The sequence below is a fragment of the Boleophthalmus pectinirostris genome, unplaced genomic scaffold (assembly GCF_026225935.1).
Source record: "Boleophthalmus pectinirostris isolate CB_2022bp ecotype Guang Dong unplaced genomic scaffold, ASM2622593v1 HiC_scaffold_1205, whole genome shotgun sequence".
NCBI lineage: Eukaryota > Metazoa > Chordata > Actinopteri > Gobiiformes > Gobiidae > Boleophthalmus > Boleophthalmus pectinirostris.
The window spans coordinates 456-25,000 of NW_026571021.1; the positions used below are offsets into that span (position 1 = coordinate 456).

At 38.3% G+C, this 24,545-nt stretch overlaps 1 protein-coding gene and 2 long non-coding RNA genes across 3 annotated transcripts; all 3 read right to left on the reverse strand.

Annotated features, from left to right (window-relative positions):
* Positions 1 to 462: 462 nt before the first annotated feature.
* On the reverse strand, positions 463 to 6,971 carry LOC110170875 (protein jagunal homolog 1-B). The gene is made up of 4 exons (XM_020936561.2): positions 6,834 to 6,971; positions 4,170 to 4,259; positions 2,996 to 3,068; positions 463 to 1,208 (listed from the first exon to the last, which is right to left on the reverse strand). Exons 2-4 carry the CDS (start codon positions 4,256 to 4,258, stop codon positions 819 to 821), a joined length of 552 nt encoding a protein of 183 aa, XP_020792220.1. The 5' UTR covers position 4,259; positions 6,834 to 6,971; the 3' UTR covers positions 463 to 818.
* A 5,825-nt stretch (positions 6,972 to 12,796) lies between these two features.
* On the reverse strand, positions 12,797 to 16,261 carry LOC129407588 (uncharacterized). Its single transcript, XR_008631616.1, has 4 exons — positions 15,343 to 16,261; positions 14,423 to 14,454; positions 14,014 to 14,079; positions 12,797 to 12,919 (listed from the first exon to the last, which is right to left on the reverse strand). It is a non-coding gene; the product is annotated as an uncharacterized LOC129407588 (long non-coding RNA).
* A 1,112-nt stretch (positions 16,262 to 17,373) lies between these two features.
* On the reverse strand, positions 17,374 to 19,664 carry LOC129407589 (uncharacterized). The gene is made up of 3 exons (XR_008631617.1): positions 19,450 to 19,664; positions 17,938 to 18,273; positions 17,374 to 17,529 (listed from the first exon to the last, which is right to left on the reverse strand). It is a non-coding gene; the product is annotated as an uncharacterized LOC129407589 (long non-coding RNA).
* Between the last annotated feature and the right edge of the window lie 4,881 nt (positions 19,665 to 24,545).

Consider the following 24,545-nt stretch of genomic DNA (forward strand, 5'->3'; position numbering starts at 1 on the left):
ATTATCTGTCCATGCAGCAAGACCCTGTTACTTGACAAGTTCTCTTAAAATAAACAACTTCTAATAATAATATTCATAATATTAATTATGCATCAGTTTTTACAGTGCTTTTCTGGACACTCTAAGACTCTTTACAGTTTATTCTTCATTCACTCCACACTCTGAGGTGGTAAGATACTATTGTAGCCACAGCTGCCCTGGGGCATATTCACAAAAGTGAAGCTGCCGATTTGTGCCATCGGCCCGACCACCACCAACACTCCCCCACACACCACTTTTATTCTAGGCAATGTGGGTAAAGTGCCTTGTTTAAGGACACAACAACAGTTTTCACAACTGGCGCCCCCCTGTGGCACCGGATTTTCCCAGTGGTCTCCCATTCAAGTACTAACCAGCCCTGCTGAACTTCTGAGATCTGACGGGATCTCTAGACTAGAATGAAACAGTCTCAGAACTAGTAAGTAGATAATATATCGGTTTATTCATCTTGTTTTCAGATTTAAGTTTTAAAATCTTGGCCAGATCATAGAAATTTGTAGTGAAGGGGAAACAAATATAACATGGTTAAAATCTCTGAAAAGTTCATTTAGCATAAGAGGTCTGCTTTAAAAAACACAGTGGAGCACTTCCTGTATTACAATTTAATGACATCATGAGGAGTGCCTAAGCCTAAATATACAGATTTAAGTGTTAAACATGAGTGAATGAAACAAAACACAACTCCAGGAATGTTTATGATGAAGAAACTACATTATAACATAGATAAGAAAACAGCGTAATATGGGCCCTTTAAACATTCCAGCATCTCAAACGCCACTCTATTTCCTCTTTTTGTCCTGAGTACTGGTGAACCACTGGTCCAGCAGCTTCTTACTGTAGTAGATCTGCCAGCCGTGCACTTGTACCGCGATGACGATGACGAGGTACATGACGGACACCGCCGAGAAGCCGAAGATGAAGCGGTAGGCCTTCCCGTGCCGGTACAGCTGCTGCGCCACGGGGAACATCTCCATGGACCCGTAGAGGAGGGGGGCCACGCAGAACAGGCCCGCGCTGATCATGGACACCACCAGGTAGCTGATGTTGTTCCGGGGCAGCGCCATGAAGCTGAAGACGGTGGGCACCAGGCTCAGGAGGTACGGGTACTCCCACTGGTACGGCGACGCCACCACTTTGTGCGAGACCAGGCCCAGCTGGGACACGGTGACCTGGAGACGAAGAGAGGGACACGTGACCACACTACCAGACACTTTTTCATTATTTTTAAGTAGTTTATTCTGTCATTTTGCAGCACTACAAAACAAAACAAAACAAAACATAGACTAACAACCTCATGGATCATGACTGAAAGGGTTTAGGCTGAAGTAAAAAGTACTTCTAATGCCAAACCCTATTAAACAATGACAGAATTCCAAGAAAGAAAATGTATGAACGGTAAGTTTGAATTTACAGTTTCACTTATGACTTACTGTAAATATGAGACAAAATATAAATTAAAACAAACTAAACTGAATTTGTAATTCAGAGGTTGGGACTTGCAAGTTGTGACTTGGACTCAAGTCAGACTTGAGTCACAATTTTTAGGACTTGACTTGATAATGGTGGTTGGGACTTGACTTGGACTTTAGGCCTGTGACTTGAGAAGACTCGATGCCTCTGCTAAAAAAAAAAAAAAAAATGTTTTAAGAAAATACTTTTCTTTTTTCAGTTGATAAATGTGGTGCTGTATTTTACAGGAACAAACTGTTGCTCCCACTTTCGTTTGGTACTTTGGATGGATTGAAGTACTGTGATAGTATCCTCAAATGTACTACAGTAATATACAGCACAGTACAGTAATATACAGGTCAATACAGTAAAACAGAGTGAACTACACAGAACATGATCCTTCCATTTCAGTGCAGACACATGATAAAATACCTCCATTTTAAAATCTGAATTCTTTCTATTTTGACTGTAATGATTCAGTCTCTTCTTGTCAAGACATTTACAAAGGAAAAAAAAATCACATTTCTACAACTTTTATATAAATACTCATATATAAATATACCATGACTTTTTAAGTACAATTTAGCTTAAAAGTCATATAAACTGCAAAAATCTAAGCTAAAGTATATTTGGTACTTTTTTTGTTTACAGACTTGAAATGACTTGAAGCTCAAAGCAGAAGACTTGGACTTGACTTGGACTTACTGGCTGGTGACTTGGAACTTGACTTGGACTCTCCTGTATTTTACTTGGGACTTGACTCGGACTTGAGGTCACGGACTTGAGACTTACTTGAGACTTGCAAAACAATGACTTGGTCCCACCTCTGGCAGAATTCATTGATTCCAGAGCTCTATATCTTTATATTCTTTCTTAAATGTTTCTAGTGTTACATTGACTTTTCAAAATCATCCCTCAGGTTGTTCCATAAACTAACCCCTCTAACAAAAATACAATCACTTTTTTTCTTAGTTCTTATCTTTATTCATCTGAATTTTCGGGTTGGACTAACAGCGCTGATGAGTCAGAAGGAGGGTATTATGTGACAAGCGCAACACCGCAATGTCCTGCCGTGTCTGGAGAAAAGGGAAACGGTGTGATCTGAGCACAAATGTCCGCTCTGTTTCAAAGTCTGGAGCGTACAGGTCCGTGCCGTTGTGGTTGTCGGTCGGCTGTAAATCATCCCTCTAGAGCCCACCCCATACCTGCTGCCCCCAACCTGCCAGGCACTGCCCACCCATCTGGAGGGTTTTTCACACTTTTCTTATGGGCGGAGTGAAGCTTCTGGAGGGTGTTTAATGTTTAAGTCAAAATGCAGATGGTTTGACCTGGTTTCTGGTTCATATCTCTGCAGTTACTGGGCCTATCCACATGAAGCAAAAATTGGCACAAAGTTCAAAGTTTTCTCTGTCAGTATAAATGATTCATAAACATGATTAACACTGTTATTTCTGTCTACAGTAAAATGAAGCGTGGTTGCACTGTTCAAAAGCACACGGCTGCTTACCTGAGCGGCCATCAGAACCCAGAGGAGCACATGGACGATGTTGAGCTTTCGGATTTCAGACTTCAGAGCCACGCTGTAGAAATCACATAAGCATCAGGGTAAAAACATAAAGAGTAAGGCCAATTTGGATTTTATTTACATTATTTCAGCTGTCTCCACTGGGGTTGCCAAAAGTATCAGATACCAATTGATACTAAAACTAGATAATCATTTGAGCGGGTATTGATACTAAAAAAAAAAAGTCACATTTACAGGACAGAAATTAATCTTTCCTGAATGTCTTTAGAATGATGTTGAGCTGTATCAGAACAAGTAGAGGAGCACATAGACTAGTAAACACACATGGACACTATGAACCTACTGCACCACTGAAGGATTACACACATATAAGACACATGGAAATAGAAAAGAAAGTACTACGATGTTGACGATGTTGAAAATATTGTCTACTGTCTAAATAAAGAGTGTTTTTATTATCACTGTTGAGGTATTTTTCACAAATTGTTCAGCCCTAGTTTAGAGATTAGTTTCAGTATTGAATTAGTATCTGGTACGGCTACACAACTGAAATTGCAATTTAAGTCAGTACAATTATTAAATTGCAAATGCTGCAGTTCTTTAGATAATAGAATGTTATCTGCAAATATGAAATTCTTGTACTGCTTTATCAGTTCTCAAATGCTGTGAATGCTCTTGGAGTTGTTTACAATGTATTCTTTTGTATAAAACTGAGATTTGATATTTTATTACTTATTTTTCAATTCTACTTTGACTTGTACATTTACATTTAATACCTAATAATAACTGTCTTATTTCACACCTGTCTCTTGCTCTTTTTTGCTGCTTATTTAGAATGTATTACTGTATTCCATTTATATTTTTACTCTTTGTTATTATATTATTACATTATATTATATTACATTATATTGTGATGTGTGAGCTCCTGTGTCCAAATTATTTCCCTTGTGGATCAATAAAGTTTGTCTATGTCTAAGTCTACTCTGAAGTCTGAGCAGAATACTACTTTTTAACATATATTGCAATCTCAAAACTTGAATCTCTCTTTTTTTTTCAAAATCATACAGCCCTAGACATCTGCATATTATACTTTTGAGTGACAACCCTTGTAAATACAGATCCCTAAACATAATCTTTTATATAAAGAAGTATATACCTCATCTGATAATGAGAGGCGACGCGCTCACGGTGCTCGAAGTCACTGCCGTCTGTCCCCGACGCTCTGGGCCCTGCTCGAGAAGCCATGCTGCAGAAACAAAACCAAACAAAATGAACAAACAGGATATTAAAAAACACACCACATGGTTTATGGTTCATATCTCTGTGTCAGGTTAAGTTTCATGAAGATAGGCCCAGTAACGAAAGAGTTCAACGTATTTCACTGTTGAGGCAAGAAGTAGCATTATTCAGTCACAGGGTACAAATTAAGTCTGTTGAAAAGTCTGTGATATACAGTCCCTGACAAAAGTCTTGTCGCTTATCCATTTTGTAGAAACAAAAGCTTATAACCTGACTTTAAATTAATCAATTGGTTTTAGAAATGTCTCATATGAAAGCTAAAACCCTCCAAAGCAAATTTTATTTTAGTATATTGAGCATAATTTGGGAGGGTTTTAGCTTTCATATGAGACATTTCTAAAACCAGTCGATTAATTTAAAGTCAGGTTATAAGCTTTTGTTTCTACAAAATGGATAAGCGACAAGACTTTTGTCAGGGACTGTAATATGGGAAGTTTGTGTTCACAGACAAATAATAATCAGGTCCAACATTTGTGGATTTTTGTTGTGTATACTCCTGAAGCTTTACCCAATGAGTCTTACAAGCCCTGCCCTCCATCTGCAAAAATATGATAGATCTATCGGGTGTCTGTGATATCAGATCATTTCCCCAAATATTCTGATGTTATAGCTTTAAGGATCTGCCAATACCCAATAAACCATTACCAGAGCAGAGACTGAAACAGCATTTATTTCCTTTGAATTAAAACAAAATAAGGCTGAACTGATCCAAATGTGTCATCTGGCTGCTCTAAGGTAGCTACAGTTCACAACACTACTAAAGTTCAAACACTATGAGACTTTCTGAATCAAATTTGACTGTAACCAACAATTTCTATGTCCAACCAAGATATCGGCAGAAATTATATTTAGAAGTCATTATTCAATCCAGCAAATTTTCGGTATCGACCCCAATATCAGATACCAGTATTGGATCGGTGCATCCGTAATCAGCATAGGCCCGATATTGACAATTAAGCCGTTATTACACCAATATTTGTTCTGCACTTCCCTAGTCTGTCCCAGCAATGCTACAAATAACATATTGACAATTGGCCACCAAATACCCAGGTATTTCTCATTACCTTTGTTATGAAATTACTGGTGCTTTCTCCTTCTTGATGATCAATTGAAAATAATTTTTGTAGTGTGCTGTGTAATCTAAGGGATTATGTATTGTTGACTATACTCCAACCTATACAGAACAGTGTGATTTATCTGTTGTGTTATGAATGGTTTGTTGTCAATATACTTGGATTCAACATGCAAATGTTTTGGGAGATTTTGTGTTTTTTAACTATCACGTGTCTGGGGTCATGACCACAATAAATGGTCACACCTGTTGCTTACTAGAGCTGGGTATCGTTAAGAAGTTGCCGATACGATACATATCTTGATACATAGGCCATAATACGATACGCTTTTCGATACAGTGCACTTTTGGTTCAATATGATTCGACACGATATATTTCAAATCGATTCGATATGGTTCAATGAAAAACAAAGGCTAAATCATGGCTGTGAAACTAAAAGTCCAATAAGTCAACTACATTTGTGCAAAGTTAATATGAAAAACACCCATTTTACTCAAAACAGCGAAAATCTCAACACAATCGTAGCTCTTACACAAAATAATTTAGTAAAATATACCTAAAAGTACTCTCAGCAATATCTCGATACAGCAGTCCACGATATCGATATTGTATCATCAGAGTAAGCGATACCATATATCGATACTTCAATATTTTTGCACACCCCTATTGCTTACTCAATCAGACCTGATGAAGACTAAGTAGTCGAAAGGCGTTGGCATGACTATTAATAAATTCACCGCAAATCAGAGCCTCTGCCATCCTTTTTTCTACTTTACAAGAATCTAATCCCTCCGGTTTGATGAGCACCTGTATGTGAGAGTGTTTTGATCCAGTGTAGCGCTTCAATTTTGTTATTTTTATAGTCACAGTTTCTTTGTGTTTTGGTCATTTTTTAAGCAGCTTTTCTGTATTTTACCAAAACAAATGACAGTTTATGTCTCTCTTTAATGTTGGCAGGATCAAATTGGTTAAAAATAGAGACACCTGGGATATTTCTTGTATAAAACTGGGACAAATCACTGCTTTTGTATAAACCTGCTGGGACAAGGGACACCGGACTCAACACTGGGACTGTCCCCAGTAAATACATACGTTTGATCACCTTAGGCATGCAGGTTACTTTTTGTTTAGCTCAGTCCTGATTGAGGCTAAAACATGGCTGTATGTTTACACAATCATGCAGCACGATTTTATATCTCAAATAAATACATTTGTTTATTATATTTACAAAAGCAACACGTTATTTTGCGAACTTTATGATAACTTGACGTGGATTTTGAGCCAGTTTTAAGAAGCTCTATGAATGAAATGAGGAAGATCCGCGTCAGCTCCTGTCGGACACATTCGCGGTGCGTGCGGGCTTCAACGGGGCCGATCAGTCCGTCCCTTCGCTCACTGGGATAAAGACACGCGTATGAGACATGAAACAGAGAGAAAAGCGCACTTACTTGGTCCGATCGCTGGAAAACAGATGATAACAGAAGTGAACAGATGAGGCAGCGCAGCGCTAACAGGACGTCGCCATTACTGCAGGAAAGAGTGACGTAGCGGCTTGTCATTGGTCAATGTCTTCTTCTGCGCGACAGTGAGGTCGGGTTGTTGTTTGTAGTGCCCCTTGTGTCCGGGAGGAAAGATTACAATTTTTACATATGGTTTTGAACACAAGTGGTCATCGTACAGTTAACAGTGTTGGGGAGTAACAGATTACATGTACCAGAGTTACGTAATCAAAGTACAAATTATGAGTAACTGTATTCAGTTACAGTAACTGTTTCAGTGAGTGGTAATTGGATTACAGTTACTTTGTTGAAATAAATGGATTACACAGAAGTATTTTCCTGTTTTCACATTTTGGGCTATATCCCTTTTTTTTCTCTCTCTCTCTGTAATTCCACTTATTGCTGGACACTAAACCAGGTCTAAACCAGGACTAAAACGAGGTCTAAACCAGAACTAAACCAGGACTAAACCAGGTCTAAACCAGAACTAAACCAGCACTAAACCAGGTCTAAACCAGGACTAAACCAGGACTAAACCAGGAAAACAAACCAAAACTAAACCAAAACTAAACCAAGACTAAACCAACTAAACCAAGACTAAACTAAACCAGGACTAAACCAAGACTAAACCAGGACTAAACCAAAACTAAACCAAGACTAAACCAAGACTAAACCAGGACTAAACCAAGACTAAACCAGGACTAAATCAAAATTAAACCAAGACTAAACCAGGACTAAACCAAGACTAAACCAGGACTAACACAGGACTAAACCAGAACTAAACCAAAACTAAAACAGGACTAAAACAGGACTAAATCCTGCTGTGTGGACGTGTCTCCTCCTCTTCAATCAATAATACTTTTTAATTTGGTTCAGTAAAGTCTGGGCTTTTTATTTTCTTTTATCAGACAAAACATCTCATGTTACAATATCCTCGTCTTTGCTTCTCTACAGCAAATCAAGTAATCCAAAGTATTCAGATTACATTACTCACTTTAAGTACTTTAATGGATTACGTTACAAACTACATTTTGGGGTATGTAATCTGTAATCTGTAGGGGAATACATTTTAAAAGTCACCTTCCCAATACTGACAGTTAATGACATAAATGGAACAAATATCTTATTATTTATTCATTCATATTTTACTAAAGAATAATAGGCTCTATTCACACTTATGTCACAAACCAGAAAGTTGTGGTCACATGTTTCCATACTTCTTCCTGGATTGTAATGTAAGTGTGAATAGAGTCTATTAGTAGTGATCCGAGAAATGACTCAAGAAAGATTAAGAGATGTGGGCACACTCACAGTAAAGATGCATGTTTTTAGTGAAATAAAAAACACAATGATTTTTAATTTTTTTTTTACTTTTTACGCTAAAAAGTTGCATACTGTAGCTGTAAAATGTCCAAATGAAAACACAATGACCTCACAGATCTCATAGGTTACAACTATATGCAGACAAAAGTACTATTTTATACTATACATCTCTACAACTGTACTTATGTAACAGATAATACTCCCTACAACTGTACAACAACTCACCCTTATGGAACAGATAATACTCCCTACAACTGTACAACAACTCACCCTTATGGAACAGATAATACTCCCTACAACTGTACAACAACTCACCTTATGTAACAGATAATACTCCCTACAACTGTACAACAACTCACCCTTATGTAACAGATAATACTCCTACAACTGTACAACAACTCACCCTTATGTAACAGATAATACTCCCTACAACTGTACAACAACTCACCTTTATGTAACAGATAATACTCCCTACAACTGTACAACAACTCACCCTTATGTAACAGATAATACTCCCTACAACTGTACAACAAACTCACCCTTATGTAACAGATAATACTCCCTACAACTGTACAACAACTCACCCTTATGTAACAGATAATACTCCCTACAACTGTACAACAACTCACCCTTTATGTAACAGATAATACTCCCTACAACTGTACAACAACTCACCTTATGTAACAGATAATACTCCCTACAACTGTACAACAACTCACCTTATGTAACAGATAATACTCCCTACAACTGTACAACAACTCACCTTTATGTAAACAGATAATACTCCCTACAACTGTACAACAACTCACCTTATGTAAACAGATAATACTCCCTACAACTGTACAACAACTCACCTTATGTAACAGATAATACTCCCTACAACTGTACAACAACTCACCTTTATGTAAACAGATAATACTCCCTACAACTGTACAACAACTCACCCTTATGTAACAGATAATACTCCCTACAACTGTACAACAACTCACCCTTATGTAACAGATAATACTCCCTACAACTGTACAACAACTCACCCTTATGTAACAGATAATACTCCCTACAACTGTACAAACAACTCACCCTTATGTAACAGATAATACTCCCTACAACTGTACAACAACTCACCCTTATGTAACAGATAATACTCCCTACAACTGTACAACAACTCACCCTTATGTAACAGATAATAATACTCCCTACAACTGTACAACAACTCACACTTATGTAACAGATAATACTCCCTACAACTGTACAACAACTCACCCTTATGCAACTGATAATACTCCGTACAACTATACAACAACTCACCTTATGTAACAGATAATACTCCCTACAACTGTACAACAAACTCACCTTTATGTAACAGATAATACTCCCTACAACTGTACAACAACTCACCCTTATGTAACAGATAATACTCCCCTACAACTGTTCAACAACTCACCCTTATGTAACAGATAATACTCCCTACAACTGTACAACAACTCACCCTTATGTAACAGATAATACTCCCTACAACTGTACAACAACTCACCTTTATGTAACAGATAATACTCCCTACAACTGTACAACAACTCACCCTTATGTAACAGATAATACTCCCTACAACTGTACAACAACTCACCCTTATGTAACAGATAATACTCCCTACAACTGTACAACAAAACTCACCCTTATGTAACAGATAATACTCCCTACAACTGTACAACAACTCACCCTTATGTAACAGATAATACTCCCTACAACTGTACAACAACTCACCCTTATGTAACAGATAATACTCCCTACAACTGTACAACAACTCACCCTTATGTAACAGATAATACTCCCTACAACTGTACAACAACTCACCCTTATGTAACAGATAATACTCCCTACAACTGTACAACAACTCACCCTTATGTAACAGATAATTCTCCCTACAACTGTACAACAACTCACCCTTATGTTAATACACTGTTTCCATTTTATTTTTTTTTTTTCAGGTAATCTTAAAACTTTTTGTCAGTGTTTGTTAATGTTTGCGATGTCAAAGTATCAGTTAAATAAAACTCATACATAGCGTGAGTGTCTCTAGTTTTGCGTGCTGTGGTTTGTGGCCGCAAACAGAAGTGTGAGTCCAACTTTGTAAAAGCAGAACCAAGCACATCAAAAATACTTAAACTCACACGAGGCTGACGTCTTTTGCACCCCTGTCCTCTTCTGCTCTTTGTGGTTTTACTGATCATTTCTCAAACATTCAGGGTCAAAGTTACTTCCACTTTCTCTCTAATTTTACCTCAACATTGCGTCAAAAACCATGATGCAAGACAACAAAAATATACCTGATGAGAACTTTTCTTTAGGACTGATAACACCTACTGAGCTACGGCTAAATACTACTACAGCTACAACTAAGCTACTACAACTACTACTACTACTACTACACTACAGGCTATGGGTAATGCATATACAGTACTAGTGAACAGTTTGAACACACTATCATTTTATAACCACACAAAAGACATCAAATATATGAGGCACGATAAATAGAATTATGTAGCAAAGGAAACATTAAATAACTGATATATTTTTGATGAAGCAAAGATGGCTACTTTGACAATTTGAAAATACAATTAAAAAGATGTATATAAAGCCAGAATAAAGAACTAACAAATTTGTACTCAAGGCCTTCTCACAAACATTTTTGACATTCACGACTTCAACTGAAAATGTTCTTCTGGAAGAACAAATCCTATGAACAGTCAGGAGCGCCTGTAAGAACAAAAATTCTACAGTTTTAGAATATTATTACTCTGATAATGCAGCAAAAAATTCAAATTCCTCCATGATTGTAAGTTGTATATTTTCTTAAATTATTTCCTATAAACATATGACTGTGTGATCCAAAAACATTTATGAGGAGTTTTACAGAGCATGTGTCTATTGGGTCTAACAGACTTTCTCCAGGCTGCAGTGAGTCTCAGTCTGTCCCAGCCCCAGTGCCCTGAGCCTGGTCACCACACCAGACTCAACACCCCCACCCCTGCTCCACCTGACCTCCTCATCACTCTCTCCCTCTCGCTTTTACGTGTCACATTGCCAAACCCATATTGGCCATATCTGGAAGTTCAGAGTGCATTTCTAACCACATACATATTCATTTTCTATGTAAATTAATTGTAAATGAGCGTGCAGGTGTTTGTAGCTCGTGTTGGTGAATTCTGCGCAACTTAAGAAGGAATTTGGATGTGTAAAAACACTTTGTGAATCTGGCTCAGAGTTCTCTCAGCATCTTCTTAAAATACAAGTTATGAGCATTTTTTAAGAAAAGATTCAAGAATGAGGCCCAGTGTTTGTAATCATACTTTTTACTGTACAGCACTTTGACATTATATTTACATGTTGCAGTTGATTTCATAAACATGACTGACATCTGTGTACTGCTAACAGTAAGCATTCCTCTGTCTGAAGCTGTTACTCACATTAGATTTAACTTTAATTTGACGTAATCTGACCAGAAAGCTCTGACTTAGTTGGAATTACAACAGGTGACTAATACATTTCTTGCTATTACTAGGCTCAGTACATCAGCTACTACTACTGCTACTACTGAAACTGTTACTACTTCTACTAGGTCTACAAGGCTTCAACTACATTTACTTTTGTTACACTATAGCACAGGTTAGAGTATGTACAGGACAAGATGGTGGATACAACCAGACAAAGTTTATTTGTAGACAGTGTTCAGTTGCTGACGATGAGTTAGTTTATCTGTTGGCGATGGGTTGGTTGTTTTTTTGTTGACACTGGGTGGGTCTGTTTTTTGGTTGCTGGTGTATTTGTCTTGGGTAGGTGGGTAGCTGGTTTGGTTGTTGGGAGATTGTTGGGTTGGTTGTTGGTTGGTTGTTGGATTGTTTGTTGGGTGAGTTGTTGGATTGATTGTTGGTGAGTTGTTGGGATGGTTGTTTGATTGGTTGTTGGGTGAGTTATTGGGTTGGTTGTTGGTGAGTTGTTGGGTTGGTTGTTGGTTGGTTGTTGGTGAGTTGTTGGTTGGCTGTTGGGGATTGTTGGTTGGTTGTTAGGTTGTTGTTGGTGAGTTGTTGGGGTTGTTGTTGTTGGGTTGTTGGTGGGTTGTTGGTGATTGTTGGGTTGTTGTTTGATTGTTGGTGGGTTTTTGGGGAGTTGTTGGTTGGTTGTTGGGTTGATTGTTGGTTGGTTGTTGGTGAGTTGTTGGGGTTGGTTGTTGGTTGTTGTTGGTTGGTTGGTTGTTGGTTGTTNCACCCATTTTTTGTAAGCCTGCGTGACCCCTTGTGGCACAAAACTCCATTTATTCTGTTGTTCTCTTTCTTAGTTTAGGTTGTTTTCTGTATATTTTAGTCTTTTGTTAATTTACCTTTTACCTTCCTGTTAATTAAACATTATTTAATTTATTCTATTTTACATCTTGGTTTTTATTTTTGTTACTTCCCTCACCCCAGTGAGCTGGGTTGTAACAGTGGGTCTGTTTTTTGGTTGCTGGTGTGTTGGTTTTGTGTAGGTGGGAAGTTCTGTTGGTTGTTGGGTAGTTCTTGGGTGAGTTGTTGGTTGGTTGTTGGGTTGGTTGTTGGGGGTTGTTGGTTGTTGGTTGTTGTTGTTGTTGTTTATTAGTTGACGGTGGCGTAGAGCTGAGCAGAGTCCTGCACAGTGGTGTTTTTCACAGAGCTGTAGATCACTGCTTCACTCTGTCTTATCTGAGCAGAGGGACAGGACAATATCATACATTAGTCAAGAATCTATTTGTATATGAAGAAATCCATATATCCAAAAGGAAAACCACAAATGCTGAACCTGATCATACACAACTGAACCTGCTGTATTACAACATTAATGTGCATATTCCCAACAGCAACTTCAGCCTCCTCCATCTGTAGTAAAAGCACTAACTTACACCTGATTTATACTGCCTTTTAATTTATTCCTCACATATGTATTCTGAACATCCTTATTCTTCAACATCATGAGTTTATGTGGTTTTGACAACTCTCAGAGACCAGAGTGGAGTTTTGCTGTGATGGTAAATCTAAAAACAACTTGCATGCTAACGCGCACTACCAGATTATTGGACAAATGCTTTGAGTGTAGGATACTGGCCTGCTTAAATACAGTTAGTCACATTAGTGAGTCAGTGTCTGTTAGACAACATTTTCTGACCCTGAAAAGGCACAGCTGTGAAGAAAAAAACATTTTAGGTGAATTCATCATGAAGCTCATTGAGAAAAGGCCTAAAGTTTGCACCAACAAAGCAAAGGGTGGATATTTTGAGGATTTGAATAAAAATATATTTAAAAAATATTGTTTTGAGTTATTTCATTTTTTGTCCTTGCTAGATAATGACATATTATACATATGTATACACATATATCCTGCTTCATATATTTGACGACTTCTGTATATAAATTGTAGAAAATGGTAGACTAAAAACAAACATTGAAAAAGGAGTGTTTGACTGGTACTGTCTGTCCTGCTTTAAACCCACTTGTTCCTGAAGTGGCCTGGCTTTTGTTCTTTTAGTGCTAGTCTAGTCCTGGTGTGGTCCTGGTTTAGTCCTGATCTTGAAAAGAATACCAGAGGCACTGATTGGAAATATTAAAGTCCTTCATTTGAAAGTGGGACCTCTGGAGGTTTTCAGGTTATGGCACAAAAAGAGGATTATATTATTTTTAGTACGTCCAGATTTTTTGCAAGAAGGACTGATTAATGCCGACCATTGTTTCACACTATAGTCCTGGTTTGTTCTGGGTTTAGTTCTAGTTTAGTCCAGGTTTAGTCCTGATTTAGTCCTTACCTCAGTTCTCTGGTTGTTTGCATTGTAGCTGACGGTGGCATAAGACACTCCTTCTTCAGGTTCAGCCTTTGAAGAAAACATTCACATGGATTTATTGATGTATTTGTCCTTCATCAAAATGATTAGAACTCTACAACAACATATAAAGGAGCCTGTGAAGAGAGAGATGCTCAGAGGGATATCAGCCCCACATCCTCCACATGGTCCCTCGAATCCCAGGAAAATTCTTAGTAGTTTTTAGTAAAAGAAATGAAGTTGGTCTTCAGGTACACTAGGTTCACAAAATAAAGACTGACACACAGACAGCACAACCTTTCCACCTGACAGATGAGTTAAGTTTTCTGCCTAAGGACACAACAGTTGTGTAATCCCCACCCACCACAGTGAAAAACAAACAAATCAAACTTACAGTGAGGTCTCTTGTGCTGCCTGCAGGCCTCACTGTAAACACACACAAGTGTAGGCATATTATTCATAAATAAGGTAAGAAAGTTCTTCATTGTCATTGAAAAAAGAGAAGATCACTGACTATACACAGGTTATAAAGGGTTATGTCACTGTTAGCTTCTCTCATTATGATGTTGCACCACGACACAAACATCTGTTTCAGATAGTCACAAACGTTTCTACATCGTTCACATTTGAAAAAATTCCCAAATGAATAAAACTGTCAGCCCCTAGCAGATACTCCCCTATGGTTCTGATTCAGAGGAAGTAAAAGTGATGTAGATACTGTTTCAAGGTTCACCCACGGATGGTGTAGAGAAAAGCACTGAGAGAGCGTGACATCACTCACAGTGTTCAGCTTCTGCCAAATGAAGCTGATCGTGGCTGACAGTGATAGTGTCTGATCTGCACCAAAGATCCATATTTGGAAATGCGAGTACATGTATCATAATAGCACTAAAGAGCCAATCAGGAATAAGGTTGTTGAAAATACACACCCCTCGCCCCTTAGCAATGCTGTCAATCAAACCTGTTGCTAATGGAAGTGACCCAAAGACTGATTATCCAGTGACCTCTGGGAAAGAAGACGCCTGACTGGTCTGTTATTATTGTTCATGTAAAAACAACACTGAAATAACAACAAACTTTTAAAGGCCAAACACTGGAGATCTGGAGTTAGTTAGTTGGAGTTAGTGGACTTGTAATGTTCACCTACAGTTTACAGGTGCACCATGTAACTGTTCCAGGTAAACTCATCTCTATGGAGACACGTGTCAGACTCTCCACCAGAAAAACTACACAGTGCTCCTTTACAAACTCCTCTGACCTCAGTCCTCTGTTGTGTCCCACATAAATACACTTTTGTGTGTGATGTAGTTTTACCTCTGCGTCTCCTCCATGTGACCACGACCACCACACTGACAAGTACAAGCAGAAGTACTGCAGCTACAGCTACTCTCACTGCCCACAGCCAACCTGCACATACACAACACAACACAGTAACTATGTACAACAGTAAAAGTACTGTACTTATACACACACACAAGATAACACAGGAACTGTAAGTAAGTACAACAGTGCCCAAACAGTCCACATGTGCTTTGTGGACTTGGAGAAGGCATTCGACCGTGTCCCTCGTGGTGTCCTGTGGGGGGTGCTCTGGGAGTATGGGGTCCGGGGCCCTTTGCTAAGGACTGTCCGGTCCCTGTATGACAGGAGCAGGAGCTGTGTTCATTGCCGGCAGTAAGTCAGACCAGACTCCAACAGGGCTGCCCTTTGTCATCGGTTCTGTTCATTGTATTTATGGACAGAATTTCTAGGCGTAGTCAGGGGCCGGAGGGGGTCCGGTTTGGGGACCACAGGATTTCATCTCTGTTTTTCGCAGATGTTGTCTTGTTGGCTCCATCAAACCAGGACCTACAATGTGCACTGGGGCTGTCTGCAACAGAGTGTGAAGCGGCTGGGATGAAGATCAGCTCTTCTAAGTCCGAGGTCGTGGTTCTCGACCGGAAAAAGGCGTCTTGCCCCTCTGGGTGGGTGGAGAGTCTTTGCCTCAAGTGGAGGAGTTCAAGTATCTCGGGGTCTTGTTCATGAGTGAGGGGAGGATGGAGCGTGAGATTGACAGGCGGATCGGTGCAGCGTCTGCAGTGATGTGGTGCTGTACTGGACCGTTGTGGTGAAGCTCTCGATTTACCGGTCAGTCTTCATTCCTACTCTCACCTATGGTCATGAGCTCTGGGTAGTGACCGAAAGGACGAGATCGCGGATACAAGCACTTGAAATGAGTTTCTTCCGCAGGGTGGCTGGGCGCTCCCTTAGAGATAGGGTAAGGAGCTCAGTCACATGGGAGGAGCTTGGAGTAGAGCGCTGCTCCTCCACGTCGAGAGGAGCAGCTGAGGTGGTCGGGCATCTGTTCCAGAGTGTTTTTAACACTTAAACACACACACACAACATAACACAGTAACTACGTACAACATTAAAAGTACTGTACTTATACACACACACACAAACAAGTTCAACACAGTCACTGTAAGTAAGTACAAAAGTAAAAGTACTGTACTTATGCACAACACATCCACACACACACAAGTTTAAAACACATTTACTAGAATCAAAAGTAACAGTACTATTACTACTGGGGGGTTATTGTACAAAATCAACTTTTTGGAGCTTTTTGTTATAACATTGTTCATCAAAAACATGCCTTAAATGTCGTCATGGTCATGGTCATGGTCGTCGTCGTCATCATCGTCGTCATCGTCATCATCCACACAGAAAGACCCTGGGATTCAAACCTGGAACCTTTTTGCTGCCAGTGTGTGATCCTCCATGCAGCCGTACACAAACATGAACATGCTCTTTAAATGAACTGTCTGATTACTTCTGTTTCCTGCATTTTCAACAGACTGATGACATCAGAAGAGATATTTTAGAACTCACTGCTACTTCCTTTAAAAGTACTTTTCTTTTCAACCCCCCCACAAATTGCCACTTAAAGGTGCATTGTGTAACTTTTCTGATGGAGGGTTCCTACCTTACGTTTAGTCATTTACAGGTGGTTTTACAGCTCAAAAATATCTAGAAATACAGACATTCTGACCGTGAGCGGGTTCGCCTCTTCACAGATCTGACCTGTAACTTGCTCTGATCTGGTCTCCATGAAGACAGAAAAGTTTAATGCCATAAAAATCAAGCAAGAACATCTCCATCATTTGACCTTCACCAGAAAACTTAACACTGAAGTTTGATACTGACAATATTTAAGAAAACTTCTTCTTGTTCACTTCAGACAGTTTTAGAGTTTTTCAGTTTCAGCTGTTTTACATAAATAATACAATATGCAGTGTCCTGCATGTCTCTTTTTATTTGTCAACTGTTTTCTTGTACTCACAATTTAAAACTGTGATTTTTTGGAACTGTAACAATGATTCCTGCCTCGAAGGTCTATTGTGGTTAATCGTAGATCTTTGACGTTTTGGCCGTTGAGCAGCCATTTTGGTTTGACATCAGGAAGAGAAGAGGACACAGTACATCTTAACTGAACTGCCTCCTCATATTCTTCTTTAGTCACTGTGAAAAACAAAGACACTTGAGTCAATATGTGTGAGTGTGGCAGAGTGGTTATCCTGTCTCCTCGTCTCAGTGAGGAGTAGAAATGTCAAATGTATCAAAAATCTGATACTGATCAATATTAAAACTAGTATTGAAACTAGATTCTCATTTGAACAGACACTGATCCTAAAAAAGTCACATTCAGGACAGAAATGAATGTTTCCTGAATAGTTTTAGAATGATCAAGTATAAAACCAACCTCCCTGCACCACTGACGATTACACACATATAAGACACATGGAATATGAAAGAAAGTGCTACTATTTAATGCTGAAAATCACATTCTATTGTCTAAATAAAGACAGTACATACAATACAGTGAGGAGGTTGTGGGTTAGACTCCTGATCTAATAACAAAATACTCACATGAGACAACAGACAGAGACACAGTAGCCTCAGGTTACAGGAAACGTCTTGATTGGTCGTATTGTTGACAGGAGAAGAGTCCAGCTTCCTGAGGGTGAACATTGTGAATCTGCAGATCACACTTCTGTGTCACTCTGAGTCGATTGGACAGAGTTTGTGGGACACGGGAGCCATTCTTTCCCTTCATAATAAGTTCTATAGTTTCTTGTGGTTTTTCAACTGAGTTAAAAACCCATGTGGTTCCATCACATTCTTTTTGTCCTTCTCTCAAATTTTTACAGGGCAAAGTGACACTTCCTCCCTCTTCCACAAACTCTGATAGAGTTGAGACTGATCCTGTAGAAGAGAAATCCCAAAGAAAAAATAGTTATATTACAGGTATTGAACCAGCAACCTTGAGCAAGAGACATTGGAGCTGTCTCAATGTCTCAAATCATATACAGTATTCATATTCCAGAAATTCAACAGCTCAAGAGGGAGCAGATGGTAGAGACACCTGCTGGTTCAATTCCTCCTAGTGACATTGTGTACTGCTGCCTTTGTGTCCTTGGGCAAAACACATCACCATGTTACTGCTGGTAGATCAGTAGGAGGTACAGACTGAATGTTCTCTGCTCTGTTATTTCTTAGTACATTTGCATTAGTCTGATGTGGCCTGATGTGATCGAAGTAGGAGACAGACCAACAAAAAAAGTGTCTTTGACCAACAAAAATGTATTAAAGTAAACTTCAGGAGTTAATGCAAAATAACATAATCACAAATGGTCACATTTTTATACAGCACTTTTCCACCTTCAAGACTCAAAGTGCTTTACAACAAGGAACCACACACACATTCACACACACATTCACACACACATTCACACACACATTCACACATACACACATTTACACACACATTCACACACACATTCACATTCACACACACACACACACATTCACACACACATTCACACACACATTCACACACACATTCACACACATTCACACACACATTCACACACACATTCACACACACATTCACACACACATTCACACACACATTTCACACACACATTCACACACACATTCACACACACATTCACACACACATTCACACACACATTTACACACACACACATTCACACACATTCACACACACACATACACCAGTGTACACAGACACTAGAGGTGAGGTGGGTTAAGTGTCTTGCCCAAGGACACAACAGCATTCATCTGTGGGAGCTGCTTTTGTCCAGACAAAAGAGAGGTGCACCATGGAGCTGCAGGTAAGTATTATGAACATGAATGTAACTGAAATGAATTAACAAGTCAATTTTAAGTAAATATTTAAATTAACAATGTGTTATGTGATAATTAAACAAAAGAATTATTCTGAATTATATGTAATTGTTTAGTTGGAAATCTCCAAACGGAGAAACACTTTTGGTTTGACATTTAAAATTTCAGTTGAATCATTTCACATTTGAGACGATGAGTGCAGCAGCATTTAAACAGGTGATGGTCTCTTACCTGAGCAGAGCAGAAGAGTCAGAGTGAGAAGCACAGGTCTGAACACACACAGAGACATCATGTTTGTGACGCTTGTTCCTGTCGTCTTTCACACTTTTTTCTAACTTCCCCTAAACACACCGCGCTGCAGACCTTGTAGCAACTGATCATAATGTAATAACAGACAATGACATCATGAATTTGGCCAATTTTAAATGGAAGAAGTAGAGGGGTTGAGTAGAGCAATAATGTAACAACACAGTCCAAATAATGTCAAACTGTGTTACATTCAGTGTTGGGGAGTAACAGATTACATGTACCAGAGTTATGTAATCAGAGTACAAAATATGAGTAACTGTATTTGTTTTCACATTTTATTTAACTTTTTTTGGTAATTCCACTCATTACCGGACACTAAACCAGGTCTAAACCAGGTTTAAACCAAGTCTAAACCAGGTCTAAACTATGTTTCAAACAGGATTTAACAGGACTAAATTCTGCCGCGTGGACGTGTCTCCTCGTCTTCTATCAATAATATTTTTAATTTGGTTCAGTAAAGTTTGGGCTTTTTATTTTCTTTTAGCAGATAAAACTTCTTATGTGAATATTTCCTTGTCTTTGCTTCTCTACAGCAAATCAAGTAATCCAAAGTATTGAGATTCTGTTACAAACTACATTTTGAGGTGTGTAATCTGTAATCTGTAGGGGAATACATTTTAAAAGTCACCTTCCCAACACTGTTTTAAATTATTCGCTCGACAAGAGAAAAACCATGTCATAATGTATAAACTTCATCCAATAAAGTCATATTTGAAAATGATTGCATTTTTGACTCTTTACTTGTTCATTTTTGTGAGCGGGAGCAGTGGATGTCCTTTGCTTTTGAACACACATTTTACACAGATTGTAAAGTTGTTGAAAATAAACAAAACCTCTGGCAGACTGGAAGTTGCTTTTACCAAAAAATGCTGTCAGTGAAAGAGTTAAATGTGATGACACACTCTAATGCAAATGAGCGACTAATAATAATTCTACACTCACGTCTGTATGTATTTTAAGACCACGATTACGCGAGCAAATTCCATGACTGTTACCTACCAAAACTGCTCTAATGTACCCAGAAATGATTATCAGACAAATACAAATATAAAAACACACCGTTATTTTGCTGAAATCCTGTTTAAAGCATCAGAAAAAAAAGTTCTTACTTGTAAATAGTGTTGAATCTTTCACACTACCATCTTTTTACAACAAAAATGCTTCTTGATTGGCGTAAAACTATCATTAATATTCATTTATCCATAGTTATAATCTCACCAAATTAAGTCAAAGTTAGAGAATGTCTTTTGATCTGTGAAGGAAAAGAACAGATCCTTTCCAGACTGGTTTATTGTGCACGTTGATGTTTTCTGAATGACACATGAGCACAGCCTTATTTTGTTTACTGATGGATCCAAGGACCTGGAGAGGACTGAAGCTGTAAACATTACACAAAAGAAAAAAGAAGAAGTAGAAGAAGAAGAGTATTGGAGCATCTGCGGTGTTCAATGTCGAAACGATTGCCATACCTCTTTCCCTCAGCCGACTTCTGGTGAATTATTATGAAAACGTGCACAAAGCGTCAGAAAAAAACAAGCTGAGAAGAGGAAAATCTTGTAGATCTTCTGTATAAACTAGACTTACCGTATACTAATTCAATGCTATTAAAAAGTACTATTGCTCATTGATATGATATAATCCCCAGTCTTTTGGTGGTTGGGAATAAGAAAATTGTGAAACGAGTGAGTAATTAAGCAGAATTGTTAACCAGAGACCATTCGTGATGAGTCACTATAGTCAGATTGGTCCAAAATAGGGACACTTGGGACATTTTGTAACATCTAGAGCAGAAGTAGGACCCAAAATGCAAAACTGTATTTCCAAAGTTGTTTAATAAAACAAAAAATGACCAAACACAAAAATCCAAACAGACACGACAGTCAGAATGACAGTGAACCAACAAAGGGCAAAGGAGCACACAGAGTATATATGGACACACATGAGACACAGGTGGGACGCATTAGGCAAACAATACAACAGGAAGTCAAAACACATGACTAGAGATATACAAAATAAAACTGGGTCAAGAATAGTAAAATAATTCAGTGAAAATGAACACCATGACATTAAGGAACAGATCCCAGATGGACCAGGGAGGGTGGAGGGGCCCTGGAGGAGGGACCAACTAGAAAGCAACCAGGAAGATCCAGAGGCCATGAAGGCAGCGCCAGTAGAAAGAAAAATAATATAATGGTGACAGGGGCTGGTTGGAAACATCCAGAGACTCCAGATGTAGAGGTGACAGCTCAGAAGTCTGCAGTGATGAGTCCAGAGAACTAGGGGACATGGAGGACCCCAACAAAGACAAGACAGTGTGTAGAGAGGGCCTCAGGTAAGACGCAAAAACCTGCTTAATGGAGTCCAGGCGATGAGCAGGAAGCAGCTACTGTGCTGACATCACAGGAAGGTATTGAGGAACAGGTACCTGGACGGAGAACTATGTCCAGCGGTGACACGGAGGCAAGAACAGAAGAAAACCACCCCAGACGGAGATTCTTGTCTGGCGGTGGCTCAGGGCACAAGGAAGGTCAACAAAAGACAGCAAGTGTTGATCAGGGTTCATCAGGGTTCATCAGGGACCAGCAGGGACCAGGTCTGAGGGAGAAGGTCACTGTAGTGAGAATCCATGTGCAGGAGATGGTCTGGGAGTAAGATCCAGGTGTCAATGCTGAGTCCAAATTTTTTTTGGTTGGTTCATTCTTTGGAAATGCAGTTTTGCATTTTGGGTCCTACTTCTGCTCTAACGTGTCACATTTCTTGTATAAAACTGGGACAAATCAATGGTTTTGTATAAATCTGCTGGGACAGGGGACACAGGACTCAAAACTAGGACTGTCCCGGGTAAACAGGGACGTCTGGTCACACTAATGTAGACCCCAGCTACTGTCATCATATTATGGGGATGATAAAACAGTCCAGAAACACTGAAAGGAAGACTCAGTGTTTGATGTTAATACTAACAATACTAGAAGTCGTGTGTTCTAATATGAGCAGTTGCCGTTGTTGTTGTTGTTGTTTTTTCCAGGATTTCTGACACATGTGCAGAAAGTGGTAGACAGAGAAGTGTAGTGCAGCAGCTCGATCTGTTTTGGATGTGGGTGAGCAGACGTCCCTATTTACCCGGGACAGTTCCAGTTTTGAGCCATGTGTCCCCTGTCCCAGCAGATTTACACAAAACCACTGATTTGTCCCAGTTTTATACAAGAAATGTCCCAGGTGTCCATGTTTTTGATCAATCTGTTCCCTGCCAGCAGTAAAGAGAGACATAAACTGTCATTTGTTTAGTTAAAATACAGAAAAACTGCTTAAAAATGACCAAAACAGAAAGAAAATGTGACTATACTGATTCGCATTAGGGTCGAGTGCAGAACAGTTTTCCTTAGTTACACACTCAAAACTTTTTTTTTTTTTTCAAAGTATTTTTTATTAATTTTCAGACAATAAAAATTCCACCTGAACAACTGACCACGTTAACACAGGTCAACATATAACCAAAAATAATAATAATAATAATAATAATAATAATAATAATATGAGTAAATAAAATACAATAAAGATAATGATAATAATAATAACAAGTAACCAATTCCACGCTCTCACACACTCATACACATTCACACATTCGCTATGCAATACTTGCACAATACAATCCATCAATCGCAGGTGAGTCCTTGATTTATATTCGGTGACCATATGTACTTAAAACGAATAAAAGAAAATATAAATAAATATATGTATATATATATACACACACACAACAATAATAAATATAAATAAATAAATAAAAATAAATAGAAATATATTAATTAAAAGTTAGTAAAGAAACATGAATTATTAAATGGATATAGATAATATATATAAAAAAGTAATAATACTAAAATAAAAATAAATAAATAATAATAATTAATAAACAATAAAATGAGATAGGTAAATAATAATACTAAAATAAAATTGTAATAACTACAACAATAACAACAACATCTATGACAATAAATAAAAATCTGTTTTTTGTTACTGCTATCATCATCACTGTCATAGCTGGACGACAACAATAACAATATTATTCTATATATATACATACACATATACCTACACATACATCACCTCCACTTTTTGGATATAATATTTAAATAAGGTTCCCATAATTTCACAAAGTCTTTTCGTTTTCCCTTTGCTATAAATGTCAATCTTTCAAGGCCGACACATTCTGAAATTTCCTTAACCCATTGTTTTGTTGAAGGGGCTTCAATGTTTTTCCAGTTTAAGGCGATGGTTCTTCTTGCATGTAGTAGTCCAAAGTCCAATAATTTTGTTTGCTTTTTCGTCTGTAATAAACCTTCCGGATATATTCCCAATACACAAAGTTTTGCACACATAGGAATCTTTACATTGAATATTTCTGTCAAACATTTTAAAACTTCTTTCCAGAATATTTGAATTGCCGAGCATTCCCAAAGACAGTGTATAAGAGTTCCTTTATAATTACTGCATTTGGTACAAGTGTCAGGAATATTGCTGGAGATATGATGGAGGATTTCAGGAGTTATATAAACCCTTGTTAACCATTTATATTGAAGTAGTCTGAGTCTCGTATTTATTGTTTGTTTTTGTGCTCTTAAACATGCTTCACTCCAATCTTCTTCACTTATGTTTTCGTGCAGGTCACTCCTCCAGGCGTTCAATTTGTCCAATGATGATTCTTTAGAATGAACCATGAGCAGATTATAAAATTTGGACAGTAAACCTCTCCCTTTCTGGTGTTTTACAATAATTTCTTCAATTGTTGATAAGCAAGGGATTTGCATAATTTTTTCATAATTTGATGAAATGAAGTTTCTTATTTGCAAGTATTTAAAGAAATGTTTTTTGGGAATTTGAAATTTGTTGCACAGCTCCATAAATGTAAGCAGCTTGCCATTTACATACAGATCTTTAATTGCCTGGATTCCCCTCGTTTTCCACAATTTGAATCCTCCATCCATTCTCCCAGGCGCAAATTGGTTGTTATGCCACAGAGG

Bases quoted from the DNA above. Each gene is read 5' to 3' on its own strand.
- LOC110170875 (XM_020936561.2), bottom strand. From the start codon at position 4,258: ATGGCTTCTCGAGCAGGGCCCAGAGCGTCGGGGACAGACGGCAGTGAC. The intron at 3,069-4,169 runs GTATATACTTCT...TGATTTCTACAG, and splicing joins GCCTCTCATTATCAGATGAG to CGTGGCTCTGAAGTCTGAAA. The intron at 1,209-2,995 runs GTAAGCAGCCGT...CTTCGTCTCCAG, and splicing joins GGGTTCTGATGGCCGCTCAG to GTCACCGTGTCCCAGCTGGG.